At 35.7% G+C, this 20,186-nt stretch overlaps 2 protein-coding genes across 4 annotated transcripts in view; both read right to left on the bottom strand.

The window, feature by feature from the left end:
* asb14a (ankyrin repeat and SOCS box containing 14a) overlaps positions 1-3,278 on the bottom strand; it is a 36,716-nt gene extending 33,438 nt beyond the window's left edge. The window contains exons 1-4 of one of the 3 annotated variants that reach the window (XM_056236302.1): positions 3,213-3,278; positions 1,385-1,485; positions 648-822; positions 518-570 (exon numbers count right to left, since the gene is read on the bottom strand). In XM_056236302.1, coding sequence (XP_056092277.1) covers positions 518-570; positions 648-775 — 181 coding nt within the window. In that variant the 5' untranslated portion in view covers positions 776-822; positions 1,385-1,485; positions 3,213-3,278. Of the gene's footprint in view, positions 1-517; positions 571-647; positions 823-1,384; positions 1,486-3,212 lie in introns of those variants that run through there. The other 2 variants (XM_056236303.1, XM_056236304.1) reach the window with 2 other exon arrangements.
* Positions 3,279-18,451: 15,173 nt separating this feature from the next.
* The window catches only part of rps23 (ribosomal protein S23), a 2,061-nt gene continuing 326 nt past the window's right edge, over positions 18,452-20,186 (bottom strand). Inside the window, exons 2-4 of the mRNA XM_056236298.1 lie at positions 19,513-19,672; positions 19,307-19,427; positions 18,452-18,648 (exon numbers count right to left, since the gene is read on the bottom strand). Of these exons, the coding sequence (XP_056092273.1) occupies positions 18,502-18,648; positions 19,307-19,427; positions 19,513-19,672 (428 nt within the window). The 3' untranslated portion in view covers positions 18,452-18,501. The remainder of the gene's footprint in view (positions 18,649-19,306; positions 19,428-19,512; positions 19,673-20,186) is intronic.

Raw genomic sequence — 20,186 nt, 5'->3', positions numbered from 1 at the left:
ATTCAAGTATTTTCATATAATGCAGAATAAATGTCTGATATGTTCTGGATTATATAAAAATACAACAACAATAGCAATAATAATAACAATGTACAGTATTGTATAAAATAAGTATAACAATATTTGCATCACAATACAAAAAATCTTAATGCTCTCTTTATTTTAAGTCCGGTTTTACTTAAAGTTTTAAGAAATGTATTTATTTTAAAATATAATCTTATTTACTTTAATCCTTTTTATTCATTTATTTTTTTAATTATTTTTATTTATGTGGTTATTTACTTTTTTATTTAAATCAAAATGTATTTATTTATTTATTATTTAAATCAAAATTTATTTTAATTTATTGATTTATTAATATTTTTGTAAAAAAAAAAAGAACTACAATAAATTAAATTAAATGGTTATTTGGCATGAAAACATTGTTAAAATTATTATTTTTTTAAATCTTCTTTTTATTTAGCTTCTGGTGTGAATATAACCTGGATCTGTTATTGTGTGATTCCCCCGTTCATACCATGCTTTATTGCATTGAATATCTTCTCTCTCTCAGGGCTGATCTGAATAATCCTGCAGACAAAAATACAGCATATCTCATTCCAGTATCAGTGAATCTGAACTGCCGGACAGCAGAGAGTGTGTCTGACTTGCAGGCGTCACCAGACACACACTTCTTGATCTCGGTTTGCTTGTGTCGCTGCCGGAGACTCTGTTCGATCATGAGTTGAGTCGCAGAATCATCGTCAGAAATCCCTCCGGATGTGTCCAGATCCATGACACTGTGTGTGTGGATGTTGATAATGAGGCAGATCTCCTGTGAACCTGGAAAAAGAAAAGACCTGGATCTGCAACACACACTGAAAACTGTAAATAACACCATGTGAAAGTCTAAAACTGAACATGAGCAAATCAAAGTCTGTCAATATCATGATGACATATATACAGGTGAAACTCAAAAGTAGAATATCGTGCAAAAGTTAATTTATTTCAGTAATTCAACTTAAAAGGTGAAACTAATATATTATATAAACTCATTACATGCAAAGTGAGATATTTCAAGCTATTATTTGATATAATTTTGATGATTATGGCTTATAGCTATGAAAACTTTTCACAATATTCTAATTTTGAATTTGGGGTTTTCATAAGCTGTAACCCATAATCATCAAAATTATAACAAATAAAGGCTTGAAATATCTCAATTTGCATGCAATGAGTCTATATAATATATTAGTTTCACCTTTTAAGTTGAATTACTGAAATAAATGAACTTTTGCACGCTATTCTTATTTTTCGAGTTTGTATATAGGCCTAGCACAATAATCATAAGCAGTGTGTGTACTAGTTTCAAAAGTAAACACATTCAGACAGCTTCAAATGTTACCTTTTTCTGCCAGCCAGTGTTGTTGTCTGTTGTCTGGTCCTCGGTGTGTTTGGGGGGTCGCATTGACTGGGTTATTCAGGTCACAGTTCTTCTATAAATACCTGATCATGTGACACAGAAGGACACTTTAGTGCAGGGCTTTTCAATCTTTGCAATCCCCCAAATATGACCATCCTCATGCGAGGGATCTCAATGCTAAAATTTAAAAGGCGGATGTATGTTTTCATGTATAAAGACCCATTAATACTGTGAAAAATGAATATAATATGTAAAATATTTATTTATTTCTATTATTTTACATCATTGCATTTTTCTACTCACTGTAGTACTGTACTGTAAATGCATACATTTTTGTCAAATTATTTGAATCAAATGTATTCATTTATTATTTATTTAAATCAAATTTCATTTATTTATATGAACCAGTTTTTTTATTTTAATCAATTTCTTTACTTAGTCTACTCTTAATTTTATTTATTTAAAAAATTACATGTTTACACTGCTTATTTAAATTTAGTTTTATTATTTAAATTTAAATTTGATTTAAAATTTATTTAAATTAAGTTTTATCAAATTTATTTTATTTAAATAAAATTGTATTTCATTTAAAAATATATAGTATTTAATTTTATTCAAATTTATTAATTTAAATTAATGTTATTTAATAAAAAATATTATTTGAATCTAAATTATTTAGTTTAATCTCATTTTATTTATTTGATATTTTTATTTATGTAGTTATTTTTTTTAATAAAATGTTTTCATTTAAATCACATTTATTTTAATTATTTTTATTCAGTTAGTTATTTTAATCTTGTTTTTATATATTTTTTATAATTTATAATTATTTTAATAATCCAGTTTGAACCCCTGCTTTGGTGGATGGCCACACACACACACACACACTTGACACTCATCCAGCCTGTCATTCTGCAACATAAAATGTACCATGGTACCATTGTTTTTTGACATGGCATCACTATTGCTGCTTTATGCCTTTTGTGGGCTGTTGTGAGAGAATAATAAATAGATCATATGTCTGAACACTAGATGGCAACGTTTAATATGTTTGCACAGATTCAGATTACTGCCTAACTGATTTTAAAAAATAAAAGTTTTAACAAAGCAATAGGTGAATAAGTATATGCAACATCAAACATATCAAACTTATCACATGAATTAATTCAGTGACTGAAGATCAGTTAAAATCTCAGTAAAATGCTTTAAATCTAAATTTGTGTCATATTTTTATCTTTGACTAGAGATTTAAAAAATCATAGTCCAGCTATATTGCGTCTGGTTGCATTGCAGTCTGGCGTACAGTTTTCCATACAGAAAATCTGAATACAGTCACAGTTTAGATATTATTTAATGCAGAAACAGAATAATATTGTCGTAAGCCAATTCCAAGTATTCAATGGATATATTATTAGCATACATATTCTGTGCAGCATACATTTTATGTTGCTTACCATTTTTTTTATTATTATTATATATGAAACAGTACTCAATATGCATTATTATAGAACAACGTTTGAAAGCCCAATCAAATAAAATAAGAAAGACTAAATTGGTAAAAGCAATTGTAAACGGTTGAGGAAAGAGACTAAACAAAAGATAAGAGCATGAAGAAATGATAAGATGGAAATTAATTTCAGTTTTCATACAACAATCATAGATTATATCAAATCTCAAGGTAATTTAGTTTGAGAACAGCGATACACTGAAGGTTGCATGTGCCAGTCAGCAATAATGTTCGCGGGTGATCTAGGCCAGGACAGGCTTGACACCAATCTGACTAAACATATTTCATCACTTCATATCTCACCTTATGTGTTCCTGTCCTAATCCTCTTATATTGCACTATTTCATTCGTCTTTTTTGAAAGGTGGTTCGCCTCGGCCTATAATCGCCTTTGAAAATGTCTAGGCTGGATCTCGCATCATCTGCAAAAGAACAAAAAGCATCAGAATTGTGTGCTATATTTTATGCCATTTCTTTTTTAAAGATGCATCTGCTAATAACATGCATATAACGTTTCGAAAGCTTTCGATTTATATCTATATAAAAACGTGTGAATGTCCAGTGTGGAAAGACTTTAATGGAAGAAATGGATTGGTGTGAATCGCAGGCTGTATTTAACATCAGCCACTCAGAGATCGATAAGCCTGTCCTCGTTCGGTTCCTCACGACCACGAGCGACTGCACACACTGTTCAACACGAGCTGCAAACCTTCATTAGGAAATACGCCTGGGTCAGTGCTTCTCATGCACGTTTGGCCTAATTAAACCAAATTATTTAGCATTTTAATCCAGTTTTATGTAGAATTATAGGTCCCACTTTATATGTGCATCCTTATGGACATTTTTGTCCTTTTCAGGTTTGTGTTTTTGATCACTTAGCCTGTGTTAATGCTAACTGCATAAAAGTTGGCACAGGTGTGTATTTTTATTGGAGTTTTTCTATTTCACTGCCATTTTCTTAAAAATATATATTTTTTGCACTAGGTACACAAAATACTCCCTCTCAGCACCTTTTGGACAAAAATATCCCCATTGAAACTGCATTTTTAATCCCAGGTTCATTTAACTATAAAATGATGCAATCTTTTTTAAGAGGCTTTCATTCTGTTGGCAAGGCTTCAAATTTTAAATTTTTACCATTTTTTATCAGATTGCCATTTTTCCAGGTTTGGCCTATAAAACAAATATCGCTTTATTGCTGTTTTCTGCTTCGGCATATTATAGAGCCAATTGGATAAATTGTGCAACGATAATTGTGTGGGTGTGTTGGTATGGATGTCTGAGTGTGGTTAGTATGTGTGTTATTAAAAAAAAAAGTGTGTGTGCATGTGTGTGTTTGTAATATTGAGAGAGAAAAACTCAACTGCAAATAACAAATCCAATCACTGTGTGACCAGTGGAGTTTTGCTGGCACCCAATGGGGAAAATCTGTTACTGCGCCCAAACACACTCTTACTGAAAGCTCATTTTTTGAGATATCAACCTCAAATTTGGAACACAACTTATTTAGATTTATGGCTTTTATTTTCTTGCCGTTTTAGAGTTCAGCTTGTTTTATAAAATATATATTTTATATAAAATAATTTTCATAAACTTATACCTATATAACTTTTTTTTCGATTTACTTATTAAATTTTTTTTTACTTCAGCAATAATCTGCAAAGGGTCTTCTTTAAAATGATACCAAACTTAAGTCACATTTTTATGACAGTTTTTTGACACGGACATTTTTGTCCTCTATGTACCTATGTGTAATTTTTTTTAATTGATGCACAAGGGTTAAGTGGCTTTAACTAGGCTACTATGTACTAACATTGAAATTAATAATTTGATACAATGGACTTATTGTGTACATAGGCTACATGTTTTTACTTTGTACTTATATTTAAAAAAAAACCTGCATGTAATTACAGCTGTAATTAATTTATGTAATTACACTGTTGACCCTTCACTTCTCAATAGCAGCGATGTGTTTTACAATACAACATGAACACAATAAGAACATTGTACTTATTTTTAGATGTAAGTACATAGTAGTTAAAGCCACTTAATATAAAGTGGGACCGAATTATATTACAAAATGATTGATAAGATTAGCAGCTGTAAATTAAATAGGACAACTAATCTAAGGACTAAATAAATAATGTGTTGTAAATAGTGTTTTCCTCTTTGACTGATTTCCAAACAGTTTGCTTATCACTTTACATTGCATGTTTAATTTAGCGAGATATTATCTAAAAAATAAATGATTAGTTTGAATTTAATGCAATTCTATGTAAAAATGTTTTGATAAAATAAAATAAGAGACTAAACAGTTTAAAAAAATTAAATAAAGCAGCTGTAAACTGTATTTTTATATATTTTTTATTTTTTTACCAGGGAATAAAATCACATTGAGATTACAATCTCTTTTACAAGACAGATTAAACAAAAATAAAATATAAAATAAAACGTTGGAGTTTAATCTCTTTACGTTGCATGTTCAGTGAGTTATCTCAGAAGTAAATAGGATTATTTCGCATTTTTAATCCAATTTTATATTAAAAAAAGTTGATAAAATAAGATACAATAGTTAAAAATTGAAACAGCTATAGAGACAGCTAAACTAAAAAACAACAAAAAATACAATAAAATATATATTTTCCTTTCACTGAAAGAGCTTCTAAACAGCTTGCTAATCATGTTTAATTTAGCAAGATACAATCTCAAAAATAAATGAATTTGCATTTTTAATCCAATTGTATGTAAAAAATGATTTGATCAAATAAAACACAGGAGAGATCAAACAAAAATAAAATAACAGTTTGGAGTGTTTTCCTTTCACTGTTTGTTACAGCTTGCTAACCGACCGTCTCGTGCGCAGCCAAACACAAGCATCATCTCCAACAGTAGATCTGCAGTGGGACGTCTGCTCGGCCCAAGCCTTCGGTCACATTCACACCACCTGCAGAGAGCGAGAGTGAGCAAACAAAACACACACACACACACACACACACACAACCACTGCAGCAGAAACACAGCCGACGGCGTCACACAGTTATCTCAGGTCAAGCATCGCTAGCTCTACTGTTACTGGGTTAGTGATCTGAAGAGAAATCCTTAAGAGTCACGATACAGACATTGATACCTTAAATATGCAGATATTATTTCTCAACTGATAAAATGGGTGGAAAAGGCATTGAAGGAGGGACTGATCTGTACAGGTGAAACTCGAAAAATAAGAATATGGTGCAAAAGTTCATTTATTTCAGTAATTCAACTTAAAAGGTAAAACTAATATATTATATAGACTCATTACATGCAAAGTGAGATATTCCAAGCCTTTATTTGTTATAATTGTGATGATTATGGCTTACAGCTTATGAAAACCTTTTCATAATCTAATTTTGAATTTGGGGTTTTCATAAGCTGTAAGCCATAATCATCACAATTATAACAAATAAAGGCTTGGAATATCTCACTTTGCATGTAATGAGTCTATATAATATATTAGTTTGACATTTTAAGTTGAATTACTGAAAACTTTTTCACAATATTCCATTTTTTCGAGTTTCACCTGTATGTAGAGATCAGAATATAAGGGGCTTGAGGGTGGAATGAAATCTCTTATTATCTTAAAATCAAATGTGCTCTGGGATACAGTCGGGTTGCATATGCAGTCAGTCAGAAAATCAATGTTATTGGTGGAGTGCAGATGAGCGGAGCGTTCCCGTTTTACACCCATGTGCACTTGCATGCGTAATGTTGCAGAAACAATAACAGCTGCTACGGAAATCAAAGAGCTTAAAAGATGAAATACTGCTCAGATGAGTGAAACCAGACCTTAAAGTATCCTAAACACCAGCCAGATCTCCGTCTCACAGCAATGCAAGACGATTACAAGCTGTTTAATGGACTCTCAACCAATTAATTCCACTAACAACTACAGGTGAAACTCGACAAATTAGAATATTGAGCAAAAGTTCATTTATTTCAGTAATTCAACTTAAAAGGTGAAACTAATATATTATATAGACTCATTACATGTAAAGTGAGATATTTCAAGCCTTTATTTGTTATAATTGTGATGATTATGGATTACAGCTTATGAAAACCCCAAATTCAAAATTAGATTATGAAAAGGTTTTCATAAACTGTAAGCCATAATCATCAAATTTATAACAAATAAAGGCTTGAAATATCTCACTTTGCATGTAATGAGTCTATATAATATATTGGTTTCACCTTTTAAGTTGAATTACTGAAATAAATGAACTTTTGCACGATATTCTAATTTTTCGAGTTTCACCTGTAATCTGCAACATGTGGAACTTTAACTCTAAATTTGAATTCTTTAGAAATGTTCAAGTTATTCTAGTATTTTCCAGATAGTGTTTATATTGCAACCTCAGGAGAAGCACATTCAGTGTTTACTTTGATTTTTCTCTTCCACATCATTTCCCCACAAACTTTTAAAACAGTTAATGCCCGATCCAATCCACACCTGCCTCCTTTTAGAAATCCGACCAAATACATTACATGAACCAGTGAATATTTCACTGGGCACCAACAGATGCGATGTTAGTTCACAGAAGAAAAAACAGCATTTTGAGTCTCAAATGTGTTTTAGTCACACATGATTTACCTGTTATGAAACCAGTGATGGTCTGAATGTGATTTTGAGGCCAGGAGCCGTCTGGATTCTGGGAACAATCACAGCGTTCACTGCCACGGCCAGTCAGCTTCACATTATATATATATATATATATATATATATATTATATATGTTATGCCGGCGATATGTTATGCCCTAAATTAATACATGATTAATTAACTGTATTTTTTCTATGTACATTTTTGAAATGTACTTTCTGTAAAGCTGCTTTGAAACAATATGTATTGTGAAAAGTGCTATACAAATAAATTTGAATTGAATTGAATTAGTGAGAGGCTTTTATTGCACTTTCTTTCTCCAGCACACAAGAGAAGTCAGATGATTGACAGGTCACCAGTATAAGATGCAGGACTCTTTTAGACTTACCCCAAAAAATACTTTTCAATTGTTTTGTGGACTTTTTAAAAAAATCGCTATGGACTTTTTAAAAAATCGCTATCAGGTTAATCCATGTCTATTACATTGATCTCCGTTATGAGATTTGAAAGCATCTGCTTGAGAAAGACTTTTTGTTTTGCAGTATTAACAGACTGAGTATAATTACATCAACTTTTTAATCCTGCCTTTCCAGATATGGATATTAGATGGAATAGGACCTTGATAACCCTGCCTTTCCAGATATGGATATTAGATGGAATAGGACCTTGATAACCCTGCCTTTCCAGATATGGATATTAGATGGAATAGGACCTTGATAACCCTAACCAACTAATTCACATTGAACTGTAGGACATATTTAACCCTCTGGGGTTCCTCATTTTAGACTCACACTCAGGACCTTCGGGTCAAAAATGACCCGGAGGGCGGCATTAAGATACATTTTATTTGAGTAAAATCAATGAAATATATTTTTGTTCAATAATATTTTTTCTTTTCTTTTTTGGTGTTTTGAGATAATTTTATAATTTATAATTAATATTTATGCAATAATTAAGACCCATTTTTTCCCATTGAATATAATAGAAAATTTATATATATATATATATATAATTAAAAAAAAAAATTATTAAAGCTGTATTTCATTTTAGAGTCAAGTCTAGACCTCATGAAAGCAATTTTTGAAATGAGATCGGAGCCATCTGGTGGACACACTGAGCATTTTTATCACGCAATAGCACATTTTTACCACTAGTGGATTTACAGGTCTCTGTAGAAACACTCTAGTGATTTTTTCACATATTGTTTAATTTTTTCAGGTTTTTGATTTGAATATATAATAACAGATTCTCAAAGACTATATTTGTCTTTTTTTTTTTTTTTTTTTGCTTTTTTCTGCATCCTGGCTGTTTTGTAGATTGTATGCACAAAAAAACTCTGTATTTTCACATTTTTGCCAATTTCCCATTCATTTCCTATGGGGGTCATTTTTGACCCGAAGACCCTGAGTGTGATTTTTTTTTTTTACGACCACTTAGACTTTTAAAATCCTTTCCCCAATTTTTTTGGGTGTTCATATACCAAGTACCAAAAAAGTCACCAAGTTTTGGACCATTTCCGATGAAGCTACGATTTGTAACATTTTTTTATTTTAACGCTTCGGGTCCTTTTTGACCCGAAGAACCCCAGAGGGTTAAGACATATTTAAAATATAATCAGGGACATAATCTATAGATATTACTCAAGACCATCACTACTATTTCCTTTCAGAATTGGCAATAAACATTAATGCTTAATGTTGTGAAATGCTATAATACTGCACCTATTGTACTATACTGAAAACCTAAAATATGAGATTTTAATATTAGCAGAGCAGGAACTTTAATACGACATGTTTCAGTTTCATCCATTTCTGCAGGGATGACTCTTATACTTTTATAAATAAATGGTTAACAAGCTCAATCTTTTCATATTGTACTGTACAACATAAAATACATCAGTAATATCCCTTATGATATATATATTTTAAGTGTTTACTTGACTTTAAAAAAAAAAAAGGGAATTGCTCAAAAGAGTCTTTAAGGTCAGGGACATTTAGCATCATCAGCCCAGAGTTGCGACACTCCCATAGACCGCCATAGGAACTTTGGAATGCGGAAGTAACGCGTGTCGTGGAGCAGCCAATAGTTAGTTCCAGCATTGAACCCCATTCATTTTCAGTGCTTCAGAAGTACGTTCGCTGGTAAATTAATGAAATTACTGTATTTTTTTTACTTTTACACACATTAGCCGACCTCTCGTGAATCTAGTCTGTAGTTATATTTAATGTAGCCAGTTTTAGTAAATGTTTATTGGAAGATAATAGGTTAATTGCAGCGATAGCTTACGTGACCAACACTTCACTAACGTTAGCTAACTGGTAACCTGATGTATATAATATATATAATATTTTTAATAATATTTTATATGTATATATATAACCTATATATAATATTATATACACACACACACACAATTCATTTATTTAAATGGGTTAGGGAGGGTTATGCATGTGCTTATATGTATTTAGGAACATAGTTAATTCACTCATTAACTATCTCTCCGGTTTAATTTTATGAAGAATATTTTTCGGTTGAATATTTACCGAACATTGCTGTATATAGTCGTTGCTTTCTACGTTATGGGAGCAGTCTATTTCCCTCCTAAATCATTCATTTGTACATGCACAGCGTAATTAGTTATATTTTGTGTTGGTTGGAGTTCTGAACGGACTGCAGACCTCTTTGCGTGATCACGAAGGTAGGCTAATGGCTGAATCGGAATTTATAAGCAAGATCACGGGAATCAATAGCCTAATACAGCCCAGTTGTGCTAAAATAAATATCATGAGACGTCCATCATCAGATGAATGACATGGAAAAGTTAGAGCCGCTAAAGCCAGTGCTAACGTACTACCCATGCGAACATGAACACTAAGCTTTTCCCTCCAAAAAATATACTAAAACTTATCTAAGTTGTCACCCTGCCTCTCCAAATGCAAAACTGATATTAACAAAATGCAATAACAGCTTAAAAAGTACTTGGGTGTGTGTTTTATTTTATATTTACCGTTTAATAATCCAATCGCTGCTGTCTGTCCATAGAAGAACATGACAGCCTGCGTATGTTTTGGAACTATTGGGGCTTACATGAACCACGTGACAGCCGTCGCGGCGACATCAAAGCGTGTCGCAACTCTTTCTCTCTATGGCTCTGCATCAGCCGAAAGGGAAACTCTTCTACTCACTAACCCACTTTAACAGCCTCATTGTGTTCATTATCACGCTCGTGCAAACTATCTTAATGCCGGGCGTACACCAAAAGACTTTGAAAAGATTTAGAAAAGACTTTATAAGATTATCAGCTCACATCTAAAGACTTTGGGTTCACAGTTTTTAGTCTCAGACTAAATATTTTACAAACACTGAATCTTGTAGTGACACTATTTACAGGACTACAACTAGATTATTTTATTTTTTTTATTCGCACCAAATTCCTCCCATCATGCTCAGCAGTGATTTAACAAAAATGGAGGAGAAGCAGCTACAGTTAGCTACTGTATCACATTATGTTGTATGATCCAAAATATGTCTGAAGGTAGGCCTACAGTGGTGGTGGTATATAAGATAAGATAGACCTGACATTCCCACAATGGGGAAATTCTCAGTGTTGCAGCAGCACAGTGGATATACACCCCTAGACACATATAGTAAATATGTTCACTTTCAGCCTTTAAATCATTTTTCACAAAAAAAAAAGACAAGTTTTTTTAAAAAGACAAACCTCAACCAAAAAAATATATATATAATAATAATAATGTAAACAATGTATACAATAAATAAACAGTGCAGTGATGGCTGCTCAGTGCAGTGATGGTGTTCTGCAGGGGGTGGGAGTCACTGTCCAAATTATGTGATTATCATCATTAAATAATAATAAAAATAATAATAAATTATCATTATTATTAAATTATATAAAGGCAACCATACAGTCATGTGAAAAAAATAGGACACCATGAAAGCCTGTCTATTTTTCAACATTCGGACATAATAACAATTTTAACAATACTGAAGGACCCAGTGATTTAACTAAACTATTTAAAAATAAGGAAGGTCTTTTTAAGACTCTCTGTGAAATGAAATTTTAAAAGAATGCAATTTTTGAGGAGGAATAAATTAGGACACCCCCCATATATTTCCCCCACACTGCTTATGAGCGTGGAAAAGGATTTAAAAAGATGCATATTTCAAAGGACTTTGACATCAGCCATTCCACCATTTTATCTCACTGAATTAATTTCAACAAAGGGGGTATCACTAGTTATTAGGGGTCCTAATTTTTTCCTCCATTAAAATAGGCATTTTTATGCATATTTTTTGTTTGATGAGTAAAAAAAATGTTAATTTATATTGTTTAATTACAATAAATCACTTTTCCAGGAATGAAAAAAAAATATCAAATTAGACGTTGTTATGTGAACATTTCTTAATAAAGAGTTGACTATTTAATGGGATGACAAGCTCGACAAGGCGCTCGCCTTTTTCGCCTACTTGGCGCCAAGGGGGTAATCCATCGACCGGAAGTTGAAGCCGGACGGGTGCCGCCATGTTGTAGCAGAACTTCACTTGCGTTAGCATTTCCATTGACTCCCATTCATTTTTGCGTCACTTTGACAGCGAATAACTTTACATCTGAGGCGTTTAAAGACTCCATTTGTCCATTATTTATTTCTAAAGAAACACGACAATGTATAAAGGGCTCCATTACCTTCTATGTTACACTATGGCCCCGTAGAAACAGATTTAGTAAAAATAGGCTAACGATTGCGTCATAACCACTCGACTCTCTGTCGCGCTGTACAGAAATGACCGTACAGACAGCAGGAGAAGCTCGCAGGCAATCGGGGGGACGTCCCATCAAGGGAGAAGCCCATAGATAATGAGTCCATAAAAGCAACGGAATTCTTACTCCTGCTCACTCACGCCAAAGAACTCTTTGCTCAAGTTCCCCGTCTCTGCAAGATTAACGTTGGCAGTTTTCACGCACAGCTACTAGAAGATTAACGTCTGTCAGTCAGGTTGCTCACGTCATCAAGCTTAGTTTGAGTCGGTCTGAGTCTGCGCGTCAGGAACGGAAGTTCTCAAAAATCGCTAAAAGTGGGCTTCAACTGTCTCAACTGAGTTCCAATGAGATCGCTCTGTCCACTTCTTATACTGTCTATGCTTGGCGCTCGTTGTGTTTCCACGTCTGTCGACATGTTTCTTTGTTGTGACTGATGGCTTCCTGTTTCCGGTTTTCTGAGAACGATTTTATTGGTTGTTGATTGTTTTACGTCAGTAGGACTACGCTAGGACTTGCGATAATATCAAACATGTTTGATATGAAAGACTGGCATAAATCGGGTCGCCGACTGCAGATTATCACCTCACATTTAACGATCGAGATGACGGGAGCGCGCCGAGATTCCAGTAAGATTCCTAAATACTGCCGGTCCTTTAGTCTGGGACTGTGAAAATCCTTTGGTGTACGCCCGGCATAACTCAGACTTTCATGGAAAATGTTTTCTTTTGAAATAGACTGAAATGGTCGTCAGACATTTACTGACGGTGACATTGAAGTCACGCCGTAACGCTTAGCTTTTTACTTCTGACGATTATATTCAGGGCTTCAAAATTCATAAAAGTTTTTAATGGGTGAGGATTATCACAAGGGACAAAATGTGTAAGTTAGGGATGCACCGAACAAGACGGGGTTCGGTTTTCTTGTCGAGAGAGAGAGAGAGAGAGAGAGAGAGAGAGAGAGAGAGAGAGAGAGAGAGAGAGAGAGAGAGAGAGAGAGAGAGAGAGAGAGAGAGAGAGAGAGAGAGAGAGAGAGAGAGAGAGAGAGAGAGAGAGAGAGAGAGAGAGAGAGAGAGAGAGAGAGAGAGAGAGAGAGAGAGAGAGAGAGAGAGAGAGAGAGAGAGAGAGAGAGAGAGAGAGAGAGAGAGAGAGAGAGAGAGAGAGAGAGAGAGAGATAGAACACACATAAATATATCCAAACATTGGGTCTCATTCATGAAACACGAGCAGAACGAATTTTTGTGTAAAGTGGTTCTGGCGTAAATTTTCGGATTCATTAAAATGTTCGTATTTTCAAAATGTTAGTTGGTACGAAAGAAATCTACACCTGCTCCCAGCCACGCGTAAATAGTGAGTTTAACACCCGAACGTTTTGCTCATTAATAACTAAGGCTGCATTTTAATTCACCTTAATCGGGTACATATTTACACAGGATTTTGAAAAAATATTATATATAGTAATTACATACGGTTTTTCTTTTTACTTCTGGGACTGTTTGATTAACAGATGAAACTCCAGTAACTGCATCTGTAATGCTGCCAAGCTTGCTTTTTTTAGGACCTGATACGCCACTATGTAGCCTACGCTTGAAAATAAAATGTGGTGTTTTGAATGAACTTCTGATAATAAAACTTCGATTTCTGCATCTGAGAAATTTCTCTTTTTCATTCGCTTTTGAGAAAACATGTTGAAATCCTTCGTTTGGTGTCATAATATGATGCCCATATATAGTTGTCAGTCGGATTTAATGGGCGGGATTTATGGTAATTGAGAATGAGCGTGCACGCGCGTCCCATTTACGACTGATTGGAATTCATTAACACACACACACACACATTTCACTCTCACATCTGGCGTTTACGAAGTATTTGTGAATCAGGAGATGAGTTTTCGGGAAGGTCTCTTTACGCTCTAATCACTCTCATATTTACTCGTATATTTACGAATGTTTCATGAATGAGACCCATTGGGTTAAATGTTTATATAATATATATATATATATTTTATTTGTATATGCTTTGGGAACAATGGGTCTCATTCATGAAACATTCGTAAATATACGAGTAAATATGAGAGTGATTAGAGCGTAAAGAGACCTTCCAGAAAACTCTTCTCCTGATTCACAAATACTCAGATGTGATAGTGAAATGTGTGTGTGATAAGCCTAGTTCACACTACAGGATTTTAAGCCCGATTTGCAAATCGTTGAGCTCGCCGACAGGTCAGGGTGTTATCGCGTGCAAATCGCGGGGGATTAGCGGACGATGGACGCTCGCCAATCTGTTAGTATGAAAGAGCCAACAACGCATCAAATGCCCCTTTTCCACCAACGCATTTTGAGAGCCGGTTCGGAGCCGGTGCCTGCGCGCGAACCAGTTCTTTGTGTTTCGACAGCCAAAGAACCGGTTCTCGGCCAGGAAAACTGGTTCCAAAGCGGCACCAACTCTTTGCTGGACTAGAACCGTTCTTTTACCACGTCATGCTTACCTCGGGAGCTGGGGGCGGGTTTAGATAACATATTTTCTGACATAATATACACAAGTTTATGAGCCGTTTCCGCTCTACATCCTAAACTCCTCCCGTCGATGCAACCCACTTCCGTTCTGGCGGGCTGGGTTTGTTTTGCTAGCTAGCTCCGACAAAGCGCTGATATCGCAGTGACATAACAATTACAACATGAAGAAAGGTGGTTCGGGAACGATGTGTGTGATAGTTGGTTGTAAACACTCGAGAAAGCACCTGAACGAGTGGTTAGATAGAGAGTTCTACGACCGCAAACCAGCTACGAAGAGGTCCATGCGCTCCATTGTTTACACACAAACACACTCACACAGTATCGCGCCCGCGCCTCTCTCTCACACACAGTTCGATCGCCTAATTATTATCATCATGGCTCACACACACACACACACACTTTGCACTCTAGCTAAGAAGCCTATGATATAGTTCGGATCGTCAGGAGGACATTCACTGACAGCGCGTTCTCTTTTGTCTTGTCGCGCATGAGTGGTTAAAGCATTTGCGTGAATAAGAGAATGGTCATAACCCTAGCAAAAGGATGACAGAAAGAACAGATGTTGCGTTTGCATTAAATATTTTAACACGTTAAAGCTGGACAAAAATGAATCGGGAAAATATTTTTCTCACGGCCGCACGCCGGAGATCCGGCACGGTGCCGAAAAGTGATTGCATTATTTATTGCAATAAGTAGAGGCTTCAATCGTTTTGTTGTAAGTAGAATAGGCTACTGCATTTTAAGGGGTTAGTTTCGACATTTAAAGGTATTTTAACCGGTAAAATGGTTGGTTGGTACACAGCAGGTAAAACAATGCAGAGTCATAAGGATAATTGCAAAAGAGATCATGTCTTTATTTATAGCTCAGCAGTAAGTCATGTTATAGGTTACAGTCCGTTTTCCAAATACAAACACGTATTCCATCCGCAACAACATGCTTCTTTTATTTCCTATAATCATGTAAATGTCTTCCCTGATTAAGCTATAAACTGCAAACACTTATTTAGCCACAATTGTTGTTATTATGTTAAAAGAAACATTAAAGTAACACACAGATACATTTGCTATTACCACGGACATAAACTGATAGTTATTTGCACATTATGTCTGTTTTATCTAGCTGTGTATGACATGACACAACCGACTTTGTTGCTGTGCAGATATTGATATGCCTCGACGGCTTTCAGTTTGTCCAATTGCTTTTCCATCTATTGCCATGGATTGCACGAAGTAGGAGCAAATCTCGCTGTACGTTATGCTGGGCCACGTCGTCATGTTAGTGTTCTGCACTGAATTCGGGTGGGGGATAGTAACGCCATCTCCAGTCGTGGAACCGTCGCTGTGTACACCGGCAGACGCTGTGTGCAAACCTCTTCCGGCGGAAATGAAGTGCATTTAAGTAGAGTTATGGCGGCGCCCATGATTTGGCGCGTAAACTTGTGTATAGGATCGCAAAGCCAGGAGAAACATTTGCACAAACACGATGTAGTCCGCCATTGTAATTGTTATGCTTGAAGTTGGCGCAAGCGTTTCTAGTTTTTTTTTTAGTTTTTTTTTTATTGAAAACGTTATGTAAGCAAAGGAGAAAACAGTCACAATATAGAACAAATAAATGGAAAGAAAAAAATAGACAAGACAGGAGTACATAACTAATCAGAAAATATTACATATCAAAGGAAAAGATTAAAAGACTTACATATTTCAATTGTTTTTAAAGCCTTCTTGGTTCACGAGTTAGAGATAATCCCAAAGTAATGTTGTACTTGCAAGCGTTTCTAGCTAAGATGTATGGCGACGTACACAGTGACGTAACGACGTCGTTCGCTGGGCGCTCTAGTCAGTGGAAAAACAAACAGGTTCAGAGAAGGTTCGCAAGTTGAACCAACTCCGATCCAACTTTGAACCAGCACCAGTTCCGAACCAGTTCGTTTTTGGTGGAAAAGGGGTAAAAGACGCTCGCTGACGCCTCGCAGACGCGTCGCCGAGCCCAGAGAAATATGGAAATATCTAGCATGCTATCCAGAGCTGTCGCCCGACTCAACCTCAGTGATGTCATGAGCTACAGCCAATCAGAGCAAGGCATGGGTCTTCGCTGGGTATTAGCGCGCGTGATGTTTCGCGTAATTTCCGGTTCGTTTTATCGCGTGATTTTTTGTTGGGTGACAGAGTTGTTGTCAACTCGTGTAGTGCGTTACCTCCTGTTGCGGATCAATCACGTTGTGTCGTGTGAACAGCTCAACAACTTGAACACTCCTGATTTCACAGAGAGCAAGTCATGTAGTGTGAACCGGACAGTTCAGACCGACGTTTTAAAATCATGTAGTGTGAACTAGGCTTTAATGAATTCCAATCAGTTGTAAATGGGATGCGCGTGCACGCTCATTCTCAATTACCATAAATCCCGCCCATTAAATCCGACTGACAACTATATATGGGCATCATATTATGACATGAATGCGAATGAAAAAAAATAATTTCTCAGATGCAGAAATTGAAGTTTTATTATCAGAAGTTCATTCAAAACGCCACATTTTGGGCGTTGGCAAAAGGAAGGAAGAAAGGAAGCTTGGCAGCATATTACAGATGCAGTTACTGGAGTTTCATCTGTTAATCGAACAGTCCCAGAAGTGAGAAGAAAATGGTTCGACATTAAGCTTGAGAGCAAAAAACAAATTAGTTCACTTCAGAAAAATAGTATCCAAACTGGAGAAGGACCACCATCGCAGATGCTATTACCGGCTCTCATAATAAGAAAAAACGTATGTAATTACTATATATAATATTTTTTCAAAATGCTGTGCAAATATGTACCCGATTAAGGTGAATTAAAATGCAGCCTTAGTTATTAATGAGCAAAACGTTTGGATGTTAAACTCACTATTTACGCGTGGCTGTGAGCAGGTGTAGATTTCTTTCGTACCAACTAACATTTGGAAAATACGAACATTTTAATGAATCCGAAAATTTATACCAGAACCACTTTACACAAAAATTCGTTCTGCTCATGTTTCATGAATGAGACCCATTGTTTCAAAAACTTTCATGCCAATAAAGCCCCTTTGAATTGAATTGTGAGTGTGTGCACGCTGTATGGTTGCTGCCACTGAGCTATAGTCCCATCGATCTAGCTTGTGACGTGGTTGTGTATGATTAGGCAATAGGGGACAGCCTATAGGCTGGTGAAAATCAAGCCGACTCCCCGAATGTTTAAAAATTATCGGGAGGAGCTCGCAACGTGCTCGGCATTCCTCACACACACTGCGAGCCGAGACCATGCGAGCATCACTGTTTTCCACGCGATCATCTGTGAGCTCGTAAAACAGAAAATATCGCACCGGGTACGCCAGCCTTTAATGGACCGAGGATGGGAGTAGGATTCGGTATTCAGCAGAATCTTAACCAGTGGATTCGGTATTCGGCCGAACCCCAAAGATCTGGATTCGGTGCATCCCTAGTAAGAATCAAACTTCTGCTGGTCTCAGTCAGAGTATATTTTCTGCAATAATCGAATTGGATATTTGTTGAGGGCATCGTGGTGGTGTTAACTTACGTCACCACTGCAGCACACACTTCTAAACAATCTAAACCTCAAAGCATTCTATAAAAGACAAACGGACAGTTTATGGAACAGAAAAAAATTCCTTTTATTGTGATTTCACCAAGAACAGTTTATGATCTGGGTCTCTCCTTCTTGCCTTTGTACAGAGCCAGAAGAGAAACGTTGGCCACCTTCACCACCTTGAAACGAACACCAGGGATATCACCCACGGCGTGTCCCTTACGACCGAACCCTGCCACCAGAACCTCATCGTTTTCCTGGAACAGAGAAATTATACGGTTCATTCATGCACTGTTTTATTCTCTTAAACTCAAATATAGCAAATAATGTCTAGTTACTAGGGGTGTAACAATATATCGTGTCACAATATATCGCAATACAAAAATGCAACAATATGTATCGTGGATAGTGACAATATGCATTGCGTTTAGTTCACCGAAAATAAAAATGACTATGCGAGGAAAAAATTCAAGTTTACAGAGTTTCTCAGTCCTACATTAAACTATAATGTTGAATATAATGTAGAATAATGCAATGGGGGAATATTTGTGGATCCTGATAATGCCAAATGTCTTATGTTGCCAGTAAAACGTGGCCTACATTATTTTAAATATATCTAGTCAGAGTGAAAGCATGTTCGTCTAAAATAATTCTGTATTATCAGCTTCAGAATCATCCATATTTTTTATTCTGGTGTCTCTATTGTCCTCTGCATTGGGTTTCCAGCACCAAGTCCAAGCCTACTCATTTACACCCACAATGTAATATCAAATTTAGCATTTGAATCTTTAACCATATGTCTTGGAGTATCGCAATAATATCGTATCGTGAGTGCATGATCGTGATATGTATCGAATCGTGACATGAGAGTATCGTTACACCCCAACTAGTTACACATGCATGAATCCAATTTACCTCAATGAAATTCAAGCAGCCGTCGTTGGGCACGAAAGCTGTGATCTTCTTGCCGTTCTTGATCAGCTGGACCCTGACGCACTTCCTGATGGCAGAGTTGGGCTGCTTGGCTTCAACACCACTGTCATGAGGACAAACAAAGTTAATGTCATTTAATCCTTTGTAAACCTACATATTCATCATTGTCTTGATGAACATCGCCTTACACTTTCTCAAGCACGATGCCTTTGGCGTGAGAAGCTCCACCGAAGGGGTTGGCCTTCAGAGCGGTCCCCAAATGAGCCTTCTTGTACTGTTTATCGTGCCATTTCTGCTCACGGCGGTGGTTCCGCAGTTTTCTAGCAGTACGCAGTCCACGACACTTGCCTAAAGGAGGAAAGAGAGAGAAAGGCATAAGAAAAAGCAGCAATTTCAAGTTGTTCTTATACCCAGAATCCTACAGTAAACATCCATGACATTTTGAATCATTTGCAATTACAAGGAAATCTTTTATACCTATAAAATGGATTAGAACTGAATAAAACTCACTAAAAATAAATAAATCGCCCACATTTTAACTCCAATGTTGTTGTTCACTTGGTGACGGTCAAGAGCTTCAAGATGCTCATCAAAATACAAACCACAATTACAGGTATGGTTGGCTCGATTCATCGTTTAAGAGTCAAAAAGCATGTAAGAAACCTTCTAGCATTCACTGAAGATTCAAACTACTGTTATGATGTCTTAAAATAACCCTAAAAAACCAACGTTGCCATATTTTTAATGCAGAATTTATATATATATTTAAAAGCAAACCAAAAGGCCGTTTAATACTGTGAATTAACGTGTAAATGAAGATCCTCTCAGAGTGTTTAGTGCATCACTGTACGAGCAGCTCATG

Source organism: Rhinichthys klamathensis, unplaced genomic scaffold (assembly GCF_029890125.1).
Source record: "Rhinichthys klamathensis goyatoka isolate OS25496 unplaced genomic scaffold, OSU_Roscu_1.1 h1tg000444l_1, whole genome shotgun sequence".
Lineage (NCBI taxonomy): Eukaryota > Metazoa > Chordata > Actinopteri > Cypriniformes > Leuciscidae > Rhinichthys > Rhinichthys klamathensis.
Note: the sequence above shows the minus strand (reverse complement) of the source record. Positions and strands in the feature narration are given on the sequence as shown.